At 42.3% G+C, this 15010-nt stretch overlaps 2 protein-coding genes across 3 annotated transcripts; one reads left to right on the forward strand and one right to left on the reverse strand.

Moving 5' to 3' along the window:
- The first annotated feature begins 366 nt into the window (after positions 1-366).
- On the forward strand, positions 367-6689 carry CZIB (CXXC motif containing zinc binding protein). Of its 2 annotated transcripts, XM_065738669.1 has the most exons (8): positions 367-434; positions 509-592; positions 882-938; positions 1259-1340; positions 1853-1884; positions 2295-2372; positions 5040-5105; positions 5928-6689. In XM_065738669.1, the coding sequence occupies exons 1-8, from the start codon at positions 429-431 to the stop codon at positions 6003-6005; spliced, it is 483 nt and encodes a 160-aa protein (XP_065594741.1). In that variant the 5' UTR covers positions 367-428; the 3' UTR covers positions 6006-6689. The 2 variants fall into 2 exon arrangements, with proteins under 2 accessions (XP_065594741.1, XP_065594748.1); XM_065738676.1 differs by lacking the exons at positions 367-434; positions 509-592 and adding an exon at positions 728-742.
- A 1339-nt stretch (positions 6690-8028) lies between these two features.
- On the reverse strand, positions 8029-14112 carry CPT2 (carnitine palmitoyltransferase 2). Its single transcript, XM_065738699.1, has 5 exons — positions 13977-14112; positions 13473-13553; positions 13256-13362; positions 9553-10857; positions 8029-8643 (listed from the first exon to the last, which is right to left on the reverse strand). The coding sequence occupies exons 1-5, from the start codon at positions 14108-14110 to the stop codon at positions 8312-8314; spliced, it is 1959 nt and encodes a 652-aa protein (XP_065594771.1). The 5' UTR covers positions 14111-14112; the 3' UTR covers positions 8029-8311.
- Positions 14113-15010: the final 898 nt, after the last annotated feature.

Here is a 15010-nt window from a genome sequence, read left to right on the forward strand (position 1 = left end):
GACTGAAGGTACTACAGAGCATCTGGATGAATCCTCTGTAGCTGAAATCCATATTACTTGAGTAGGAAGCTTATAGCAGTTCTCCATTCTGCTCAACATAATGTGCTGTTTCCTACACAATAAAAAAAAAGCAGGTTATGGGTCAGCATGCTAATTTCTGAAGCTTATCTTACGCTTTAGCTCCTCTGCCGAAGCCCTCCCTCAGGTTCTCCCTCCTCTGGCCACAATCTGACAGAGAACCTTTCCGCCTTCCCACCCCGTCCCTCAGCCGCTCGCCATTCCTCCCACTTGGCCCCGCTCCTGCTCGGGGAGGTGGCAGGCCGTGCCGCCGGGCGCCATCTTGGCTGTGGGCAGCTCGGCATCCGGTCGGCAAAGAGCAGCTGCCGCCATCTTGACTGTGGGCAAAAGCGCACGGCCGGGAGGGTGCCATGGGGGTAGGTCGGGGCGGCGGCCGGGCCGGGCTAAGCCGAGCCGAGCCGACGCGCTGTCGCTGCCTCTTGCCTTGCAGAGGATCGGGCTGCAGCTCCGCGCCACCCTGGAGAACATCACCCGGCTGCGGGCCGAGGGAGAGGACTTCCGCTGGTACCTCAAGGTGCGGGCTGCAGGGCAGGGAGCGCCGCTCCGAGCCTGGATGGTGCCGGGCGCGGTGCTGCTCGGCGCGGCACACGGCGCACGCCGCTTTGGCACGCTTTAGCTGCTGGGTTCTTTCCCAGTGTCGGTGCCTGCACTGCTGATGCTGCAGGTGAGGATGCTGACATCCCCAGCACACAGCTGCAGGAAGCGACAAGCTGCGTTCTTCCCATAATATTCTACATAGTGGCCGCGTCTTGTACATCTTCCACCCAATGCACGTAAATTCGCTGATTTGTGTTCTTTTTCAGCTGAAATGTGGGAACTGCGGTGAAGTCTCTGAAAAATGGCAGTACCTCCGGCTGATGGTAAGCGTCCCTGTTGGTGACCTGCACTGAACCATCATACACGTTCAGGAAAAGCTGTTGCATTTCATATTCCAAAAGTTAAATGAAATAAGCCAGAATAAATTTGTCAGGGATAAGAAAAGGCTTTGTTATTGGAAAAGAATAATCATCTCTATTGAATACTACTGAATGCATATTGAGTTATTAATGCAATACACCTGTACGTACAGGACATAACTATAACATTGTTCAGTGTTTTAAATCTAAAACAATTACTGGAGAATTACACATCTCTAGTTTCTAAACAGAATTAAATATGTCTGCATTGTTATGGTTTGTAGGACAGTGCTCCCCTGAAAGGAGGCAGAGGAAGTGCCACTATGGTGCAGAAATGCAAGCTGTGCTCCAGGGAGAACTCCATTGGTACGTGCTTAGAAATGTAAGCTTTATAAAGACATACTATAAAGAAAAATTATAAAGAAAAGTGCAGGATGAGCTAGGCTATTAGTTACAATTCCCATGAAATGCATTAAACACTAATAAACTAAATACATGGCTTCGAAAGTTACTTGCAGGATCTTTGCTGCTGTGTGCCCTACACAGGATTCCCACAAAGGCAGCTTTGGGGGTAAAGCTGGAGATACACAGGCAGAAAGAATTGTACAGTGATGCTCCTTGCAGCTGATGGGTTCTCAGGCCTCCTGCTGAGTTCAGGTTTCTGCAGGAACAGAACTCATCCTTTAGGTCACTTCACAAAAGCATCACTTCAGTAATATTTTATTGGTAGGGTAACAAAATGGTGTAACAAACTTCTCTGGAGAAGTAAGAGTAATTCTGTCTTTTGAAGAACGGCTGCAGGAATTGCTTGGTTTGTGCTGTACTCTGAAGATGTGATGCCACTCACTTTTACACTTCTGTTGTTCTTTATTTTTTAGATATTTTAAGTCAGACAATCAAACCGTACAACGTAAGTTTGTCTTCTCTTATATTAGTGAAAGATGAGTAGACATCAATAATGTTGTGGGTTCTTGCCATATCATTGCATTCCTCTTTCAAGAATACTTAAAGTACGTATGTTCACATGATAAAAAAAACTCTTATAGACTTCTGCAGTCTAATGAAGAACAAAATTTGCAGTTAACAGTAGCTCTGTAATGATCTGACTCAAATCACAGGCAATTGTGTCCTTTTGAAGGCTTCCTTGGGGCAGATCAAGACATTCAGTTAATTACAACCTATTAAACAAACCCTAGGAGTCTGCTGTCACTTGGGGCACCAGAGTTGATAGTACTGTCTCTAAAGCAGTTCATTCCCAGACCTGTCACTGTCTTTATTAGCTGAATTCAGTATTCTAACAGTATTCTGACTCAATTATAGGCTGAAGACAGTGAGAAATTCAAGACAATAGTGGAGTTTGAATGCCGAGGTTTGGAACCAGTTGATTTTCAACCACAGGTGAGTTCACACTTGGGATTTGTTAATCAGTTTTTAAGAGCACTTACTAGAGCAATTAAAATATATAGTTTTTAAAATGCTGCTGCTCTTCCTGGAACATCCTGGATCTCTCCCATTTTCCATCTTCTCCACAGTACTTTATTCAACTTCAGAAAAACACCAACAGCTGAACAACTCTGGAATTCTTTGCACATGTGCTTCAGAAGCATGTAAAATTATTCACTGCCAAGCCAGTTCCTAGTGATTCATTTGTGTGTGCATGGTCATGTTGTATGCAAGCTAACTCCTTACTATATTTAACCTATTATTCCAGTCGGATTAGTTGTAAATAGACTGACAAATATAAACTTGTCTTATCCTCCCCTCAGACTGTGCCACTACAGTAACAAACATGAAAAAAGCTGATCCTACAAGGAATTAGGTATAAATGAAGTCACCACAGCATCGTGCTGCAGGAGGAGGTCATCATTTTTTATTTTAAGTGGAGTTCATCTTTTTGAGGAACACAAGGGATCTTAGCTTACTCCTGTTTGAAGGCTTTGAAGCCAGTTAGAACTAGGAACTAGTAGAATTTGTGAGAAACCTCTGAGATGCAGATGTTTACAGATCTGCATCCTACCTGTCACTTTTATCTACAGAACAAAGACTTCACAGTTGTCATAAGCTTTTCATATAATACTCCCTAAGTTTAGTCTGTGCAGTCAACTGGAGACTACACTTGAATCCCCACGCAGATTTTCTGATGCCTAAATGAACAAATATGTGTACTTCTGTGGTTCCTTACAGTTCCATAAACATGTTGTATTTGATACAATCCAAGCCAGCCTGTCTTTCCTGCATAGAATTATAGAATTATTATTTTTTATATAAACCAAGCCGAGGCCAACTTAGCATGGAGGCTTTATAAAATTTCTCTTAAACCTTCAGCATGTTTGCTGTGTGCCAACAATACTAGTTAGTTACACTGGTAGCAGATGCGTGACAGTACACTGCTTTAAAGTCAACAGCAATTTTTGCTGTAACTGTAGGTCCTTCGTCAGTCAGCAGAGGGCAGACAAGGCACTGCATTTCCCAGATTCCTTCAGCAGTGAAATGAATCTGTTTTGAAGCCAAAGCTGTAAGAACACATCTGGTATAGGAGCTTGAAATTCAATCACATGGCTTGTTGTTCCTTGGAGTGCTGGTGAATATCTCTTTTTCTACTCTTTGTTCTATACTTCAGCTCTGCCTTTTTTCACCCACGATGGTGATCTTCCTCAGCTGCAGCAATTCCTTTGAACTGGGCTTCTGACAATTACATACAGGGCACATTTACACCATGCCTTGCAGACAGCTCTCCCGTTGTCACTGCTGACACACTGTGGTCTGTTTAACTCCTAAATGCTTAACCTTCCACTAAATCCTAAAGTATTATACAACACATTCCTACACTGTGAGGTGCCTGTCTGGTACCAGCAGAGATTTCTTAAAAACACTGGTGCAGATCCATAGCAGAAGACCAAGAAACCACTTTTCCTCCCTAGATGCTTCCCAGTAAAACTCTGGGATTAGAAGCAGCAATACAAGAAACCTTCCTGTATGCTACTGAGGTGGTTGACTTTTATTAAATTTATTTTACAGCTTGATAACTGTAAGCCCTTATGACAGATGTTTTAACAGAAAAATCTGATATACATTTTCCCTCCTACAGCTATCCCTATCTTTTCCTTCACCTCTTTAAAAACAGGAACAGTAGCAATAGAGATGAACTCTTAAGTTTGGATGCTATTTGTTCAGTTAGCTAACAGATCCTCCTTTCATTCAAGGCTTGTTAGTCACTTCTGTACCTAAATCTCATATAGGCTACTTCCTTCTGTAGAGCAGCTTGGATTACAATCATTTTTTAAACCAGAACAGTTAACTCTTTTCCATACTTCTATGTTTCCTCAGAGTGAGTTTATTATGTAGCTGCTATATACATAATGCCTGTATAAATTCTAAATACAAATGAAAGCTATTAGTAGTTGAACACTGATAGATCTCAAATTCACTTTTTAAGTTTTAGATGAACTATTGAAGGTACTTTTCTGGTAGGAAACATAGAAGAGCAGTGTTACCTTATTTTACACTGTGGTTGTTTGTATCAAGACCACTCATTTCACAAGCGTGCGTGTGTTTGGGGGGGAGGTATCACAGCATCATACTGACCTGCAGAGCAAGGGAAGGCAACGATACTGCGTTCTACCAGGATACAACACACTCATACAGGTATTTGTTGAGATACAGTACAGAAAACAATACAGGGACAAGTCACTTACCCTTTCTGAAGGTTGGAAAATGCTCCAGAAGGGGCAGTCTCCAAATAGAGGTCCTGCTTCCTCAGCTGCTATCCCTTAAATGAGAGTGAGGAGGGGTAGACCCCTCCTGGTCCCACCCTCCTGGTTGCCTAGGTGCACTGCTTGCACCTGTGTGCCCTGGATTAGCTACTCCTCACCTGGTTTTCAGGCCATGACCTAGCGATCCCCATACACGACCCTTGTCTAGGAAACAGACTGGCTTTTTTTCCTACCTAATTTAGGTGAAATACAATAAAAACGTGCAGTGTTACTGTCTTTAAGTATCTCAATGATCATCCTTAATATTTTCTCACAACTTACTCTTAAAAACTTACTGCAAATGTGTTTGCAGGCAGGATTTGCTGCTGAAGGTGCAGAGTCTGGCACACCTTTCAATGACATAAACTTGTTAGAAAAGGTATGTTCTTAGTTTCATTAGTAATTCTAATAATCTAGCTTTCGTTCCCTACAACACTAGCCTGAAATATGTACCTTGCACTTGAGAGGTTAGTTTTGCACTTTCATGTAGATATGGGAAAGTCATAACTGGAGAGAGAAAATACAGCTGTGAATAATCAGCACTATTAAGAGTTTCATTTTATAGTGTACATTCTGTATTCTGGGAGCTAACAAAGACAGAAATGCAGCCTCTAAGTCATTCAGAAATTCCAAAGAGCAAATACCCACAGCACTAAATAACTGCTGTTACTCAGAGTGGTGAACTCATTTCTTTAAGATGTCTGTAGTTTTTCCTCTGCAGAGGGATATTAAAAAGTAAGATAAAGACACTCTCCTTCAAAGCACAGGATAATGACTCCAGCATTGCAAATCTTCCTTGGCTGTGAGCAAGAATCTCAAGGTCAAATCTGTTCCCCTGTATCCTACTTGGCAGGGATCTGCTTGTCTGCTGAACCACGTGATCAGGGTATTGTAAATGATAGATAATCCTTTCATCTGCCGTGGTTGCTGTTTTGTCCACTACAGGCTGTGGACTGCTTTTTATTTTTTAAGTTTGTTAAGATAAAAACACTGAAGTCCATTTAGGTCAGTCCATTTCAGGTCAGTGCTCTTGCTTCTCTCGAAAATTAGAATACAGCTTAGGTTTATGTTGGAAGCACCATGTAATCAGTAAGACCCAAACTTTGAGTGAAGCTTAGCTTCAGTTAATTCCAGTCTGTGATTTAGACACTATTGTCATCTATCATCTGTGGCTAACGCTATGAAATCTTAATTCCTACAGGACTGGAATGACTATGATGAAAAAACAAAGGAATCTGTTGGAATCTATGAAGTTACCCATAAATTTGTTAAATGCTGATGTTCATACTGCTAACAAACCTTGGCATGCTTATTGAGGAGGGAGCTGAAAACATCAGAGTGAGTTTCCCCAGAGTTATTTTTCACACGGTCAAACTTCACAAATGTAAACCTCATCAAATTGTACTTACTGTCTGTGGAATGTCTAATAAAAGAGTTTTCAGAGAGCTCTGAGATGGTCTTAGTACACACTGAGTTATACACATGCCTGGCTGAACTCAAATGTTTTCTTAGTGTTGTCTGTTTTAGGAATACACGTGGTTGACACGGGCTGTATTCAGTGTTTAGATGACTCACCACCCTTAAGTTTTAATTAGTTTAAGTTGTCAAGAAATAACCACATTCCAGTGCCTAGCAAATAAGGGCTTTTCACCCACTATACCTAGGAGATGGCTAAGAGCATTGGTAAAGAGAGAATACAAACTGCTGAAGCAATAAAGTATACACTGAACTGTCAGAAAGCAAAAGACACAGAAGTGACTTTTCTGAAAATACTTAATAAGCTTAACTGCTATTGACACTTACAGCTAGCTGTTAAGCTTTCTGAAAATAAAGTTACCCTTCTGAATACATTATTAGGTAACTTCTAGTTGCAGACAGGCTTTCTGCTTCCTGGCAAACACTTTCACAATCTTGCACATTGTTCTCATGTTTAAAAAATAAATACTTTCTCTTGTTAACTTCATTCAAAGAAGTTTTTCTGCACTGATTATATTTGTTTATTCATCTGCCAAAATGATCACCTTCCCTTCTTTGTTCAAATGGAAAGGATAATCCTGGTAAGTGTTAAACCAAGTTTTAAATACTTTTCAACTGAAAACTACAACAGTACATCACAGGCTGCAGAGGAAAAAGCCCTGACAAGGAGAAGTTCATAAGCCTTTGGGGTTATGTATTTTAAGCTGTGTCTCCCCTTCCTGGTGCTTGCAGTACATGCTATGGTGTTGCTTACACTTCCTGCACTAAATAAAGACACCAAGCAAATCTGGAAGCTGAGATACACAAAAGAAGGGTAAAGGTGAATACGTTTCTGAGCTTTAAAACTCATGGCACATCCTACCAACATACTCAGTCTGCAAGTTCTGCCAGTATGTTTGGCTGTCCATGACACACTGGACTATGCTGGAAGAAGCATTACTTCCATAGAGCTCCAGAAGCAAGCACTACGATGCTAATTCAGCTACAAAGAAAGACTCACCAGAATAAAAACAATATGGAAGTTATGAAGGTTTAAAAGACTGAAGAGTTCAAGTTGTCTGTACCAGGAAGAACTGACTGCAAAAGGTGAGATTTCAGCAAAGGGCATTTGACTCCAAACTACTTCGAACACCTTGGCTAAAAGGTCCCATTTGTTCCCACCCACTTTAGCTGCCAGAGTCTGAGCCAGGAACAGCAGGAAGAACTTGTGTGCACTGGTTTGATCTTGAATCCAAGATGTGTGTGATTAAGATTTAATGATGTGTACACTCAAGCTCTCTTGCAATCCTTCAGAGATTTCTGCGAAGACATTGTCTTCAGAACTCCTACTACAAACCCTGATGCATTAAAGATACATCTGTAAGCTGTAAAACTCTGGCATTTGGTACAACAAATGACATCTAAACTCACAGTTGACAGAAGACAAGTAAAGAGCAAGGGGAAAGTTCAAGAAAATGCTGTGCTAAGGTTCCTGCATTAGGAAGAACTTTGCAGAGAGAACCCCAGAAGGAGTTCAGTGATATTTCTTTTTTAAGGCACAAGAGCAAGTGTACACAGAGAAACAAAAGCACATTATTGGACAGACTTCACATATGGAATGTGAGAGACATTGTAGCACACTTTCAGAAGTGTTCTTTATAACCCATATAAGAAATACAAGCTATTGATAATGGACTACTCATACTGTACAATTTTGATATGGTAATAAAAGAACTTTATAGTTACTGATAGACAGCTTTATTACAATAGAGTTCTTCCAGTCAATTTAACAGCACAGCAGGTGACTGCAGCTTAGTTAAAGCCTCTCATTTCATCTTTCATTTCTCAGAAATTGTTATGTTGGAAAGGCTTCAAACTGTTGAGGTACAACCAGTTCTGATATTTATTCAAGTCCAGATAGAAAAGTAAGTGTGACATCTTTGTAAGAAAGCTTAATGAAAGAGTGCATATGTAATCACTCCTTCAGATTTAAAACTATTGCTTGTATCGTTTTAAGATCAATCATTTTAAAGGTGCTGAAACTCACAACAAAAATGTTAGAGTTCATGAATTTGTTAACAGTGCTTTTTATTCTAAATGTGTTTTAAGAACATATTTATCTTTTATTTCTTAACTACCAACTTTCTTGCCTTTTAAAACATTAAAAATATCTTCTAGTGACTTGTGTATACACTGAAGGAACTCTTTACCATTCCTAGTTGGGTAAGAGGAAACGTTGCACCCTATCCAATCATCATGTACTTGATATCCTACTCCAAAGCCATCAGGCACCACTGGGCCAAATCCTCCTAATTGCACGGCTGGACTAACCAATGTGCTTGTAGAAATGATGTTGTAATTAAGCCGAGCGTAGGCTTGGTCTTGATAGAAATCAGGCAGTGCAATACCTTTGGATAAGGCCAAGCAGCGCAACCCGAACAGGTGTCGGTCAAATCCCTGACCTGTTGAAATAAAACAAGCATTAGAGATATGATTACTTTTTGTGGGAAGTAAACTCACTTCTTTAGACCTCACATTGCTCTTAAGTCGCAAAAAGTCTGTAGAGCTCAGAATTTCTTCAGAATTAGCAAGAAATAATTTTTCATAACCCAGACATTCTGCACTTCTGATGCACCTATGCCAGGAAACTTGGGCTTGCTGTGTCACTGCTAGCCTCAACCAGGAATCATCATAGTAAACCAAACTGCAGTGTTAACAGACAACTTCAGTAATGGGTTGAATTATTTGATTAACTAATTATCTGAACATTTCCAGGTTGTTCAAAACGGATAAAGGACTTCCTAAAATTTATTCATCTAAAAAGGAAGAGGATTTTGCATCATTAGAAAGAGGCAAATTTTAGGCTCTGTTGGCTGATGTTCAGTAGTCTCCTTGACTTTACTGAAGCAAGTGATACTTCTGGAAAGGTCAATTCAAAAGAAAAATACCAGGAGTAGCACAGCTGAAGAATCAGTTTGAATTTGGAAGCTGTTACAGCCTTATAACCCTGCAGGCATAAATGAGCAACTCTTCAGTCATAAAGCCAAAGTTCCTGGTTGCCCTGGAGAATACAGTGTGCAGTTAGGTATTTGTTAGTGCTTCAAATCACCCAACTGCTCTGTGGACAAAATCTGAAGTATAAAAACCATCTAGGCACGTTAACAGTGAACCAGGAGCACGAAGACATTCCCACCCAGTGAAAAAATGAATCTCAGAGAACGGGCTTTAAGCTGTATCCTTCTGCTACCTCTTGTTGTTCGTGTGAATATTAGGCCTCCATCGAAATTTGGTTATTTAGGTGTGAAGGAAATTTTTACAGCAAGTTTAACAAACAGTTCCAAAAGAAGAGTGTTTGGTTCAGTCCTACTTACCCATAGCAGCTTCTTTCGTCAAACGGCCGTGGTACTTCGAGCACTCCACAATCAACTCCTGAAGCTCTTCTGTGCTATGCTTGGACAGTTCCCTGACAAAAGCCTCCGAACATTTCTTTGTATGGATAGAGGCAGGACGTATAGTTTCTGTGCGCCCATGTTTGAAAGCTGCAGTACTACAAGATTCATAGGTAGCAACAGTCTGACTGTACTGCCGAAGGAAAGCCATCTGGAAGGCAAGCTGAGCCACAGCATCTGGGCTTACCTTCTTCTGCTTTAGCAGTTCCTTGCCCCCTTCCTGGAACTGAATCATATTAAGAGACAGCCCTTCTACATTGGCATCAAAATTCTGCTTTGCTTTGGTAATTGCTGCTTTTAAGGCATCATTCAGCTTGAAGTCAAGTTTCTGTACCACTGTGGAAGAGTCTACTGAAGCAGGCTGGGACTGAGGGCTGACAGCTGGTGCTTTGGTGCTATCTTTAAAGACTTCATTCTGGAATCTGAGCACAGCCACACCATCACCCCAGGAATGCTCAAAATTGACTCCTGCAGTGCCATCTTTAGTTATGATAAGATTGAAGGATTTGTCGTACCAGCGGTTAGCAGCATCTCCATGCAGCATAGTGTGAGACAAGTGCACCAAGTCTTTGATGGGAAAATCATCCAAACTGAGACAAAACACAGCAGAGTCTATTTTTCGAAGAGCTTCCTCATTGCCATTATCCAGTAGATCCTTTCTCAGCAGTGCCCACGTATCTCGGTTTTCACTGGAGAGGTAGCCAAGAGGAAAGGCCGAGGCTGGACTGTTATCACTAAGGATGTATTTCAAGTGTGCTTGTATTTCTGAAGGTTTCAGCATATTGCCATCTCTATCAATAATATCAAATACATAAAAATTTCCCTTTCTCAGTACCAGTAAATGTTTTGCCTTTTCATCTGTATAAAGCTCATCTCTGTTGAGTTTAGGCAGCCGTGCAGAATTGAAAAGCCTGAAATACTGTGACATATCTAGGGGATATGCGTTGACCATGTAGGCACCAAACCAAGAAAGTGAAGAAGGCACAAATCGGATAATTTTTTTAAAGAGCTGAGTGTCACTTTTTTCAGGATTGAGGTGAAAAACTTCTGGTTCAAGATAACCAGCCCTGAAGGTCTTCATAAAACGTATAGCAGAAACAGTCATGTTTGTAGCTCGTGTGAGCTGATCGTTATATTCAGATTTTGGATCAGGATTAAAAGACATAAATGGATTAAAATTCAAAACAACAGGTTCACGTGCTTTTAAGTACATATCAAACCAGGGACCTGAAAACAGAGAGTTGAGAAACAGGTCAGAACATAACAGCAGCATTCTGAATCAGATAGTTGTTCAAAAAGTCAATATCCTGCCTCAAACAGCGATCAAGAATAAACACCTACCGCAGTGCATATGAACAAGAGAAACATACACAATAATTCCCCCAAGGATTCTCCCAGCCTCCAATTATGAAGAGAGTACTGCTGGTTAATTGTAAAAGTACTGGTTTTAGAGCCATCTCTATAAAGATTGTCAATGTCATCAACAATAGGTGAAAATTTCCATGTTTTCCATTATGTCTTTAATAAATGGTAACTTATTTCTCTTTCTATCCACTGAAACTAACAGCACTGAAGAGAACTGGCAAAATGATGGGTGAACCTCAAGGTAACTCTTCCAGGCTGAAATTTACATTTGATACACACAGGTCTTTTAGTCAGTCTCACTTTACACGTCGACAAGCCACACGATGAAGAAGCACAAATGTGACACCAAGGTTTTGTCCTTGCCATAACCAAGGGAGTCCATCATACCTCTAAAACGTGGTCGTGCCTTCATATTTGTCTCTGAGAAACAAAACGCCAGGAAGCTAAGGCAGGAAGGGTGTTGTTTTGTTTGTTTGTTTGGTTGGTTTAAGTTGCCTCTATTGTTAACAGCTCTTAATGAAGTAAGTTTTGGTATTACATGCTGTCTGGAAGCAGACAAAGGAAGCAAACAGACACCAACTTCCTCTCAGAGACAGGCTGTAAGAAGGGCAATGAGTAACACAAGGATCTAAGTCACAATTATAATTCCTGTTTCTCACTGATTAGTAATCACATTCCTCGTTGTCATGTAGCCTTTTAAACTTGGTCTTCAAAGTCAATAATGGGGACAGCTATACATACTTTCAGAAACCAATTTCAAGTAGAACACGTCCTTTATGAGGCCTAAAAAAAGAATTATAACTACATAAAAGGAAGATAAATGCTCTGTAGTTCAATGACACATAGTAGAAGCATGTTGGTTAGCACTGACAAACACCACAGAGTCAGCAGCAGTTAAAACCCCACCTAGTGTACAAAGAGAATGGATAGAATAAGCTAATAAACTGAACAGCAGTTTAAATGAAACACTCTGCTATTCTGTACAGAATCTGTGGCTGCTGGGCAGCTTGCTAAGCCAGCACCCTAATGGGAAGCCTCAGCAGACGGTGAGGACGACATGCGACCTCCTACTTCCATGAGTATTTCCACCTTTGTTGCTACTCATACATTTGAAACTTTCATAAGCACACGTCTGCATTTGGAAGCAACAATTAAGAAGGATAACCTAAAAGCTCTCAATCTGTATTCCTTTACTCTCATCTTCCACTTTCTGTCTCCCTCAGTTTCTTTTCATAAGAATACGGCTTTCTGGTTGTTGAGTTGTTGGTTTTTTTTTGTTGGTTTGTTTTCTTTTTTTGGAGGGTGTTGTTTCAAGTCCTGAGTACTGACCACTTCTGCCTCTATTTTCTGACCTCCCTCACAGTTCAGTTTTCTTGCTAAGTAACTTGGAATTCCTTGAAAACTATTGCTTTCATTTCCTTAAGAGAGCCACCTGCATAATTAACTCGTTTTACAGATTAGGTGTATGGCTGATCAATTCCTTCCATTGTTTTTCACTCCAATAGCACCACTGTTCTTTCCCTCCCTTTTCAACTGCATTTTACTAATGACCTGAGCATTTCCTATTCAAAAAGAAAAAAAAAAAAAGTCTTTAGGACAGCAATTCTTGTTTAGCAACATTCTACCATCCTGCAAAATTCTGGCCTTCTTCATTCAACCAAAGATTCAGAATTTGCCCAAATACCGTCACAGGCAATAATCAAAGCTGTGTTATTCCAAGCTTATGCAACAGAGAGCTTAAGCTTTAACCCATTTTATTTGTAGCATTATGAGCTGCCTATTATCAAGTATGATGACCTAAAGACTCCTTCTGCATCCAATTTGAATCTCAGAAACACAGAATAACCTGAGTTGGAAAGGTTCACCAAAGGATCACCAAGTCCACACCCTAGCTGTACACAGGACCACTCAAAAACCAAACCCTAAGAGAGCAGTGGCTTCCTGAGCACCAGCAGCTCAGAGCTGTGCCCACCATCCTCTGGGGCAGAACCTTTCCTTCACCCCTACCTGACCCTTCCGTGATGCAACTCCCCGCTGCTCCCTCAGGCCCTGTCACAGTCAACAGAGAGCAGAGCTCAAGCCCTCCATCCCTCCTCTCCCTGTGAACAGCTGCAGTCATCATGAGGCCTCCCCTCACCTCAGGCCCCTCTGCTCTGCGCTTAAACAGAGGGACCCCAGCTGTCCCTCACACAGCTTGCCCTTTAGACCCTTCACCACCTTCACAGCTCTATAGAAGCAGAGTACCCCTTGGTCAACATACCTGTGATGTAACTAGTATGCTTGTTCTGATTGTCTTGAGCAACTAGTTGTTCATGCAGCTCTCTTCCAATTCCCTTTTCAAACTGATGAGCAAGTTCTTCAGTTTTCCTACAGCAATCAGAAAAGATGTGAAATGCTGTCACAATTCGTATTAACGATACATAATGCTCAGCTTTGAAACAATAAATGATACTGCATTATGTCTTACTTGTCCATACCTGAACTGGTCATCATTTAAAAGAGGTTTCTGGGCGCTCAGATATCTCCTAATTGTATCTTCTAGTTTGGGAATGGGCAGTCTGCAGAAAGGGGAAGAGACACTTCAGAAATGCTATCGATGAAGATTCAGCTTCTCACACCGTGGTCGCATTTCTCTCCCGTGTTCTCTATCCTTCCCTACACCCCTTATTATCTCAATGGTTTCTTGTGCAAGGAGGAGAGAGGGAACAGATGAATTTATGTTATCACAGCATAAAGTTCTCACGAGCAGCATAACCCGACTGCCTCGTATTGCAGGGAAGGGTTTCCTGCAGGCAACGCAGCCACACAAACAGCTGCAAGGAGCAGCAGCCACGCAGAAGAGAGGTTTAATTTCACGGAACCACCGAATCGCAGAACATCCCGAGTTGGAAGGGACCCGCAAAGCCCCGCGGGCCCAGCGCTGCTCCGCACAGGACCCCCCGCTTTGCCAGCTGCTCTCACAGCGCAGCGTCCCGCGGTACCTGGGCAGGCTCTTCTGGTAGTGCATGGTGGGCACGATGCTGCGGTGCAGGAACTCGGCGGTGCCCGCGCTGCTGTAAGCCCGCCGCCAACACGGGACCGCCGCCCGCTCCAGCACCAGCCGCCGCGCCGCCATGTTGGCCCGTCGCCGCGCCGCCATGTTGGCCCGTCGCCGCCCCGCCCCGCCTGCCCGCGCTGAGCGGCGCCCTCGGGATGCGGCTGCGGGGCGGGAGCAGCGTCCTATGGGAGGGGCTCAGAGGACCCCATCACTCACACGTGGGCACGCGCCTGCTCGCGCTGCCTCGCAGCGCAGAGTAAAGCACTGTCAATACCCGAATTTGTTCCGTGTTTTCCAGCAGAAGCGCTGAATAATCTCTGAATGGCTCGGGCTGTGCTGTCGCGTTTCAGCGAGCAGCATAAAAACCGGCGTCGGTACTGAGGGCAGACACGGTGAAGGAAAGCAATCCTCGTGGCTTACTCTGATAATCCTCTGAAAGTAAACTGGCCATGCTCTAATCAACAGAGGGGTGGAAGAAAAAGTGAAATCGTTTTGCTTCCAAAATTAAAATGATTAAAATGCCGAATGCCGAAAGCTTTCCTTCTGTGTTTCAGCGTTTTCTGATCGATGCGTGGTTCTTACGGTGTGCCTTCAGTCTTGTTTTGCTCAGGAAAATAAAAAAAAATCCAAGCCTGCTTTAATTAATGAAGTCTAGTTTTACCTGGCTTGCCCTGTTGTGATAGTCCAGTTCAGAATGTCACCTGCTCTTCCCTGCACAGAAAAACAATGCGCTAACGTTCCTTCCCTGTGTTTGTGTGCATCATTCCTACTGCTCCCTTTGTAGGGGTGGATGGCCAAACCCCAAACTGGGAAGACCCGGGAATGCACGCCGAGTGTGTCACTTTGTTTTGAAGCAGTCTTGTTTTAGAAATTCTGCTGCATTCCGTTCTAATTTTCCAGAGCCCCCTAATCTTCTTGCAGGCTCTTAATGATGTAGTCGATAATAGGATTGTCGGTATTAATTTGGAACAATAATGC

This window comes from Cyrtonyx montezumae, unplaced genomic scaffold, assembly GCF_038088225.1.
Source record: "Cyrtonyx montezumae isolate F1298 unplaced genomic scaffold, pur_monq_1.0 scaffold_1, whole genome shotgun sequence".
NCBI classification, from domain to species: domain Eukaryota; kingdom Metazoa; phylum Chordata; class Aves; order Galliformes; family Odontophoridae; genus Cyrtonyx; species Cyrtonyx montezumae.

Coding starts and splice junctions, on each gene's coding strand:
- CZIB (XM_065738669.1), top strand. Junction 593..881: donor ACTTCCGCTGGTACCTCAAG/GTGCGGGCTGCA, acceptor GTTCTTTTTCAG/CTGAAATGTGGGAACTGCGG. Junction 939..1,258: donor GGCAGTACCTCCGGCTGATG/GTAAGCGTCCCT, acceptor TATGGTTTGTAG/GACAGTGCTCCCCTGAAAGG.
- CPT2 (XM_065738699.1), bottom strand. CDS start 14,110: ATGGCGGCGCGGCGGCTGGTGCTGGAGCGGGCGGCGGTCCCGTGTTGG. Junction 13,554..13,976: donor TACCAGAAGAGCCTGCCCAG/GTACCGCGGGAC, acceptor CCCTTTCTGCAG/ACTGCCCATTCCCAAACTAG. Junction 8,644..9,552: donor GACGAAAGAAGCTGCTATGG/GTAAGTAGGACT, acceptor TTATTTCAACAG/GTCAGGGATTTGACCGACAC.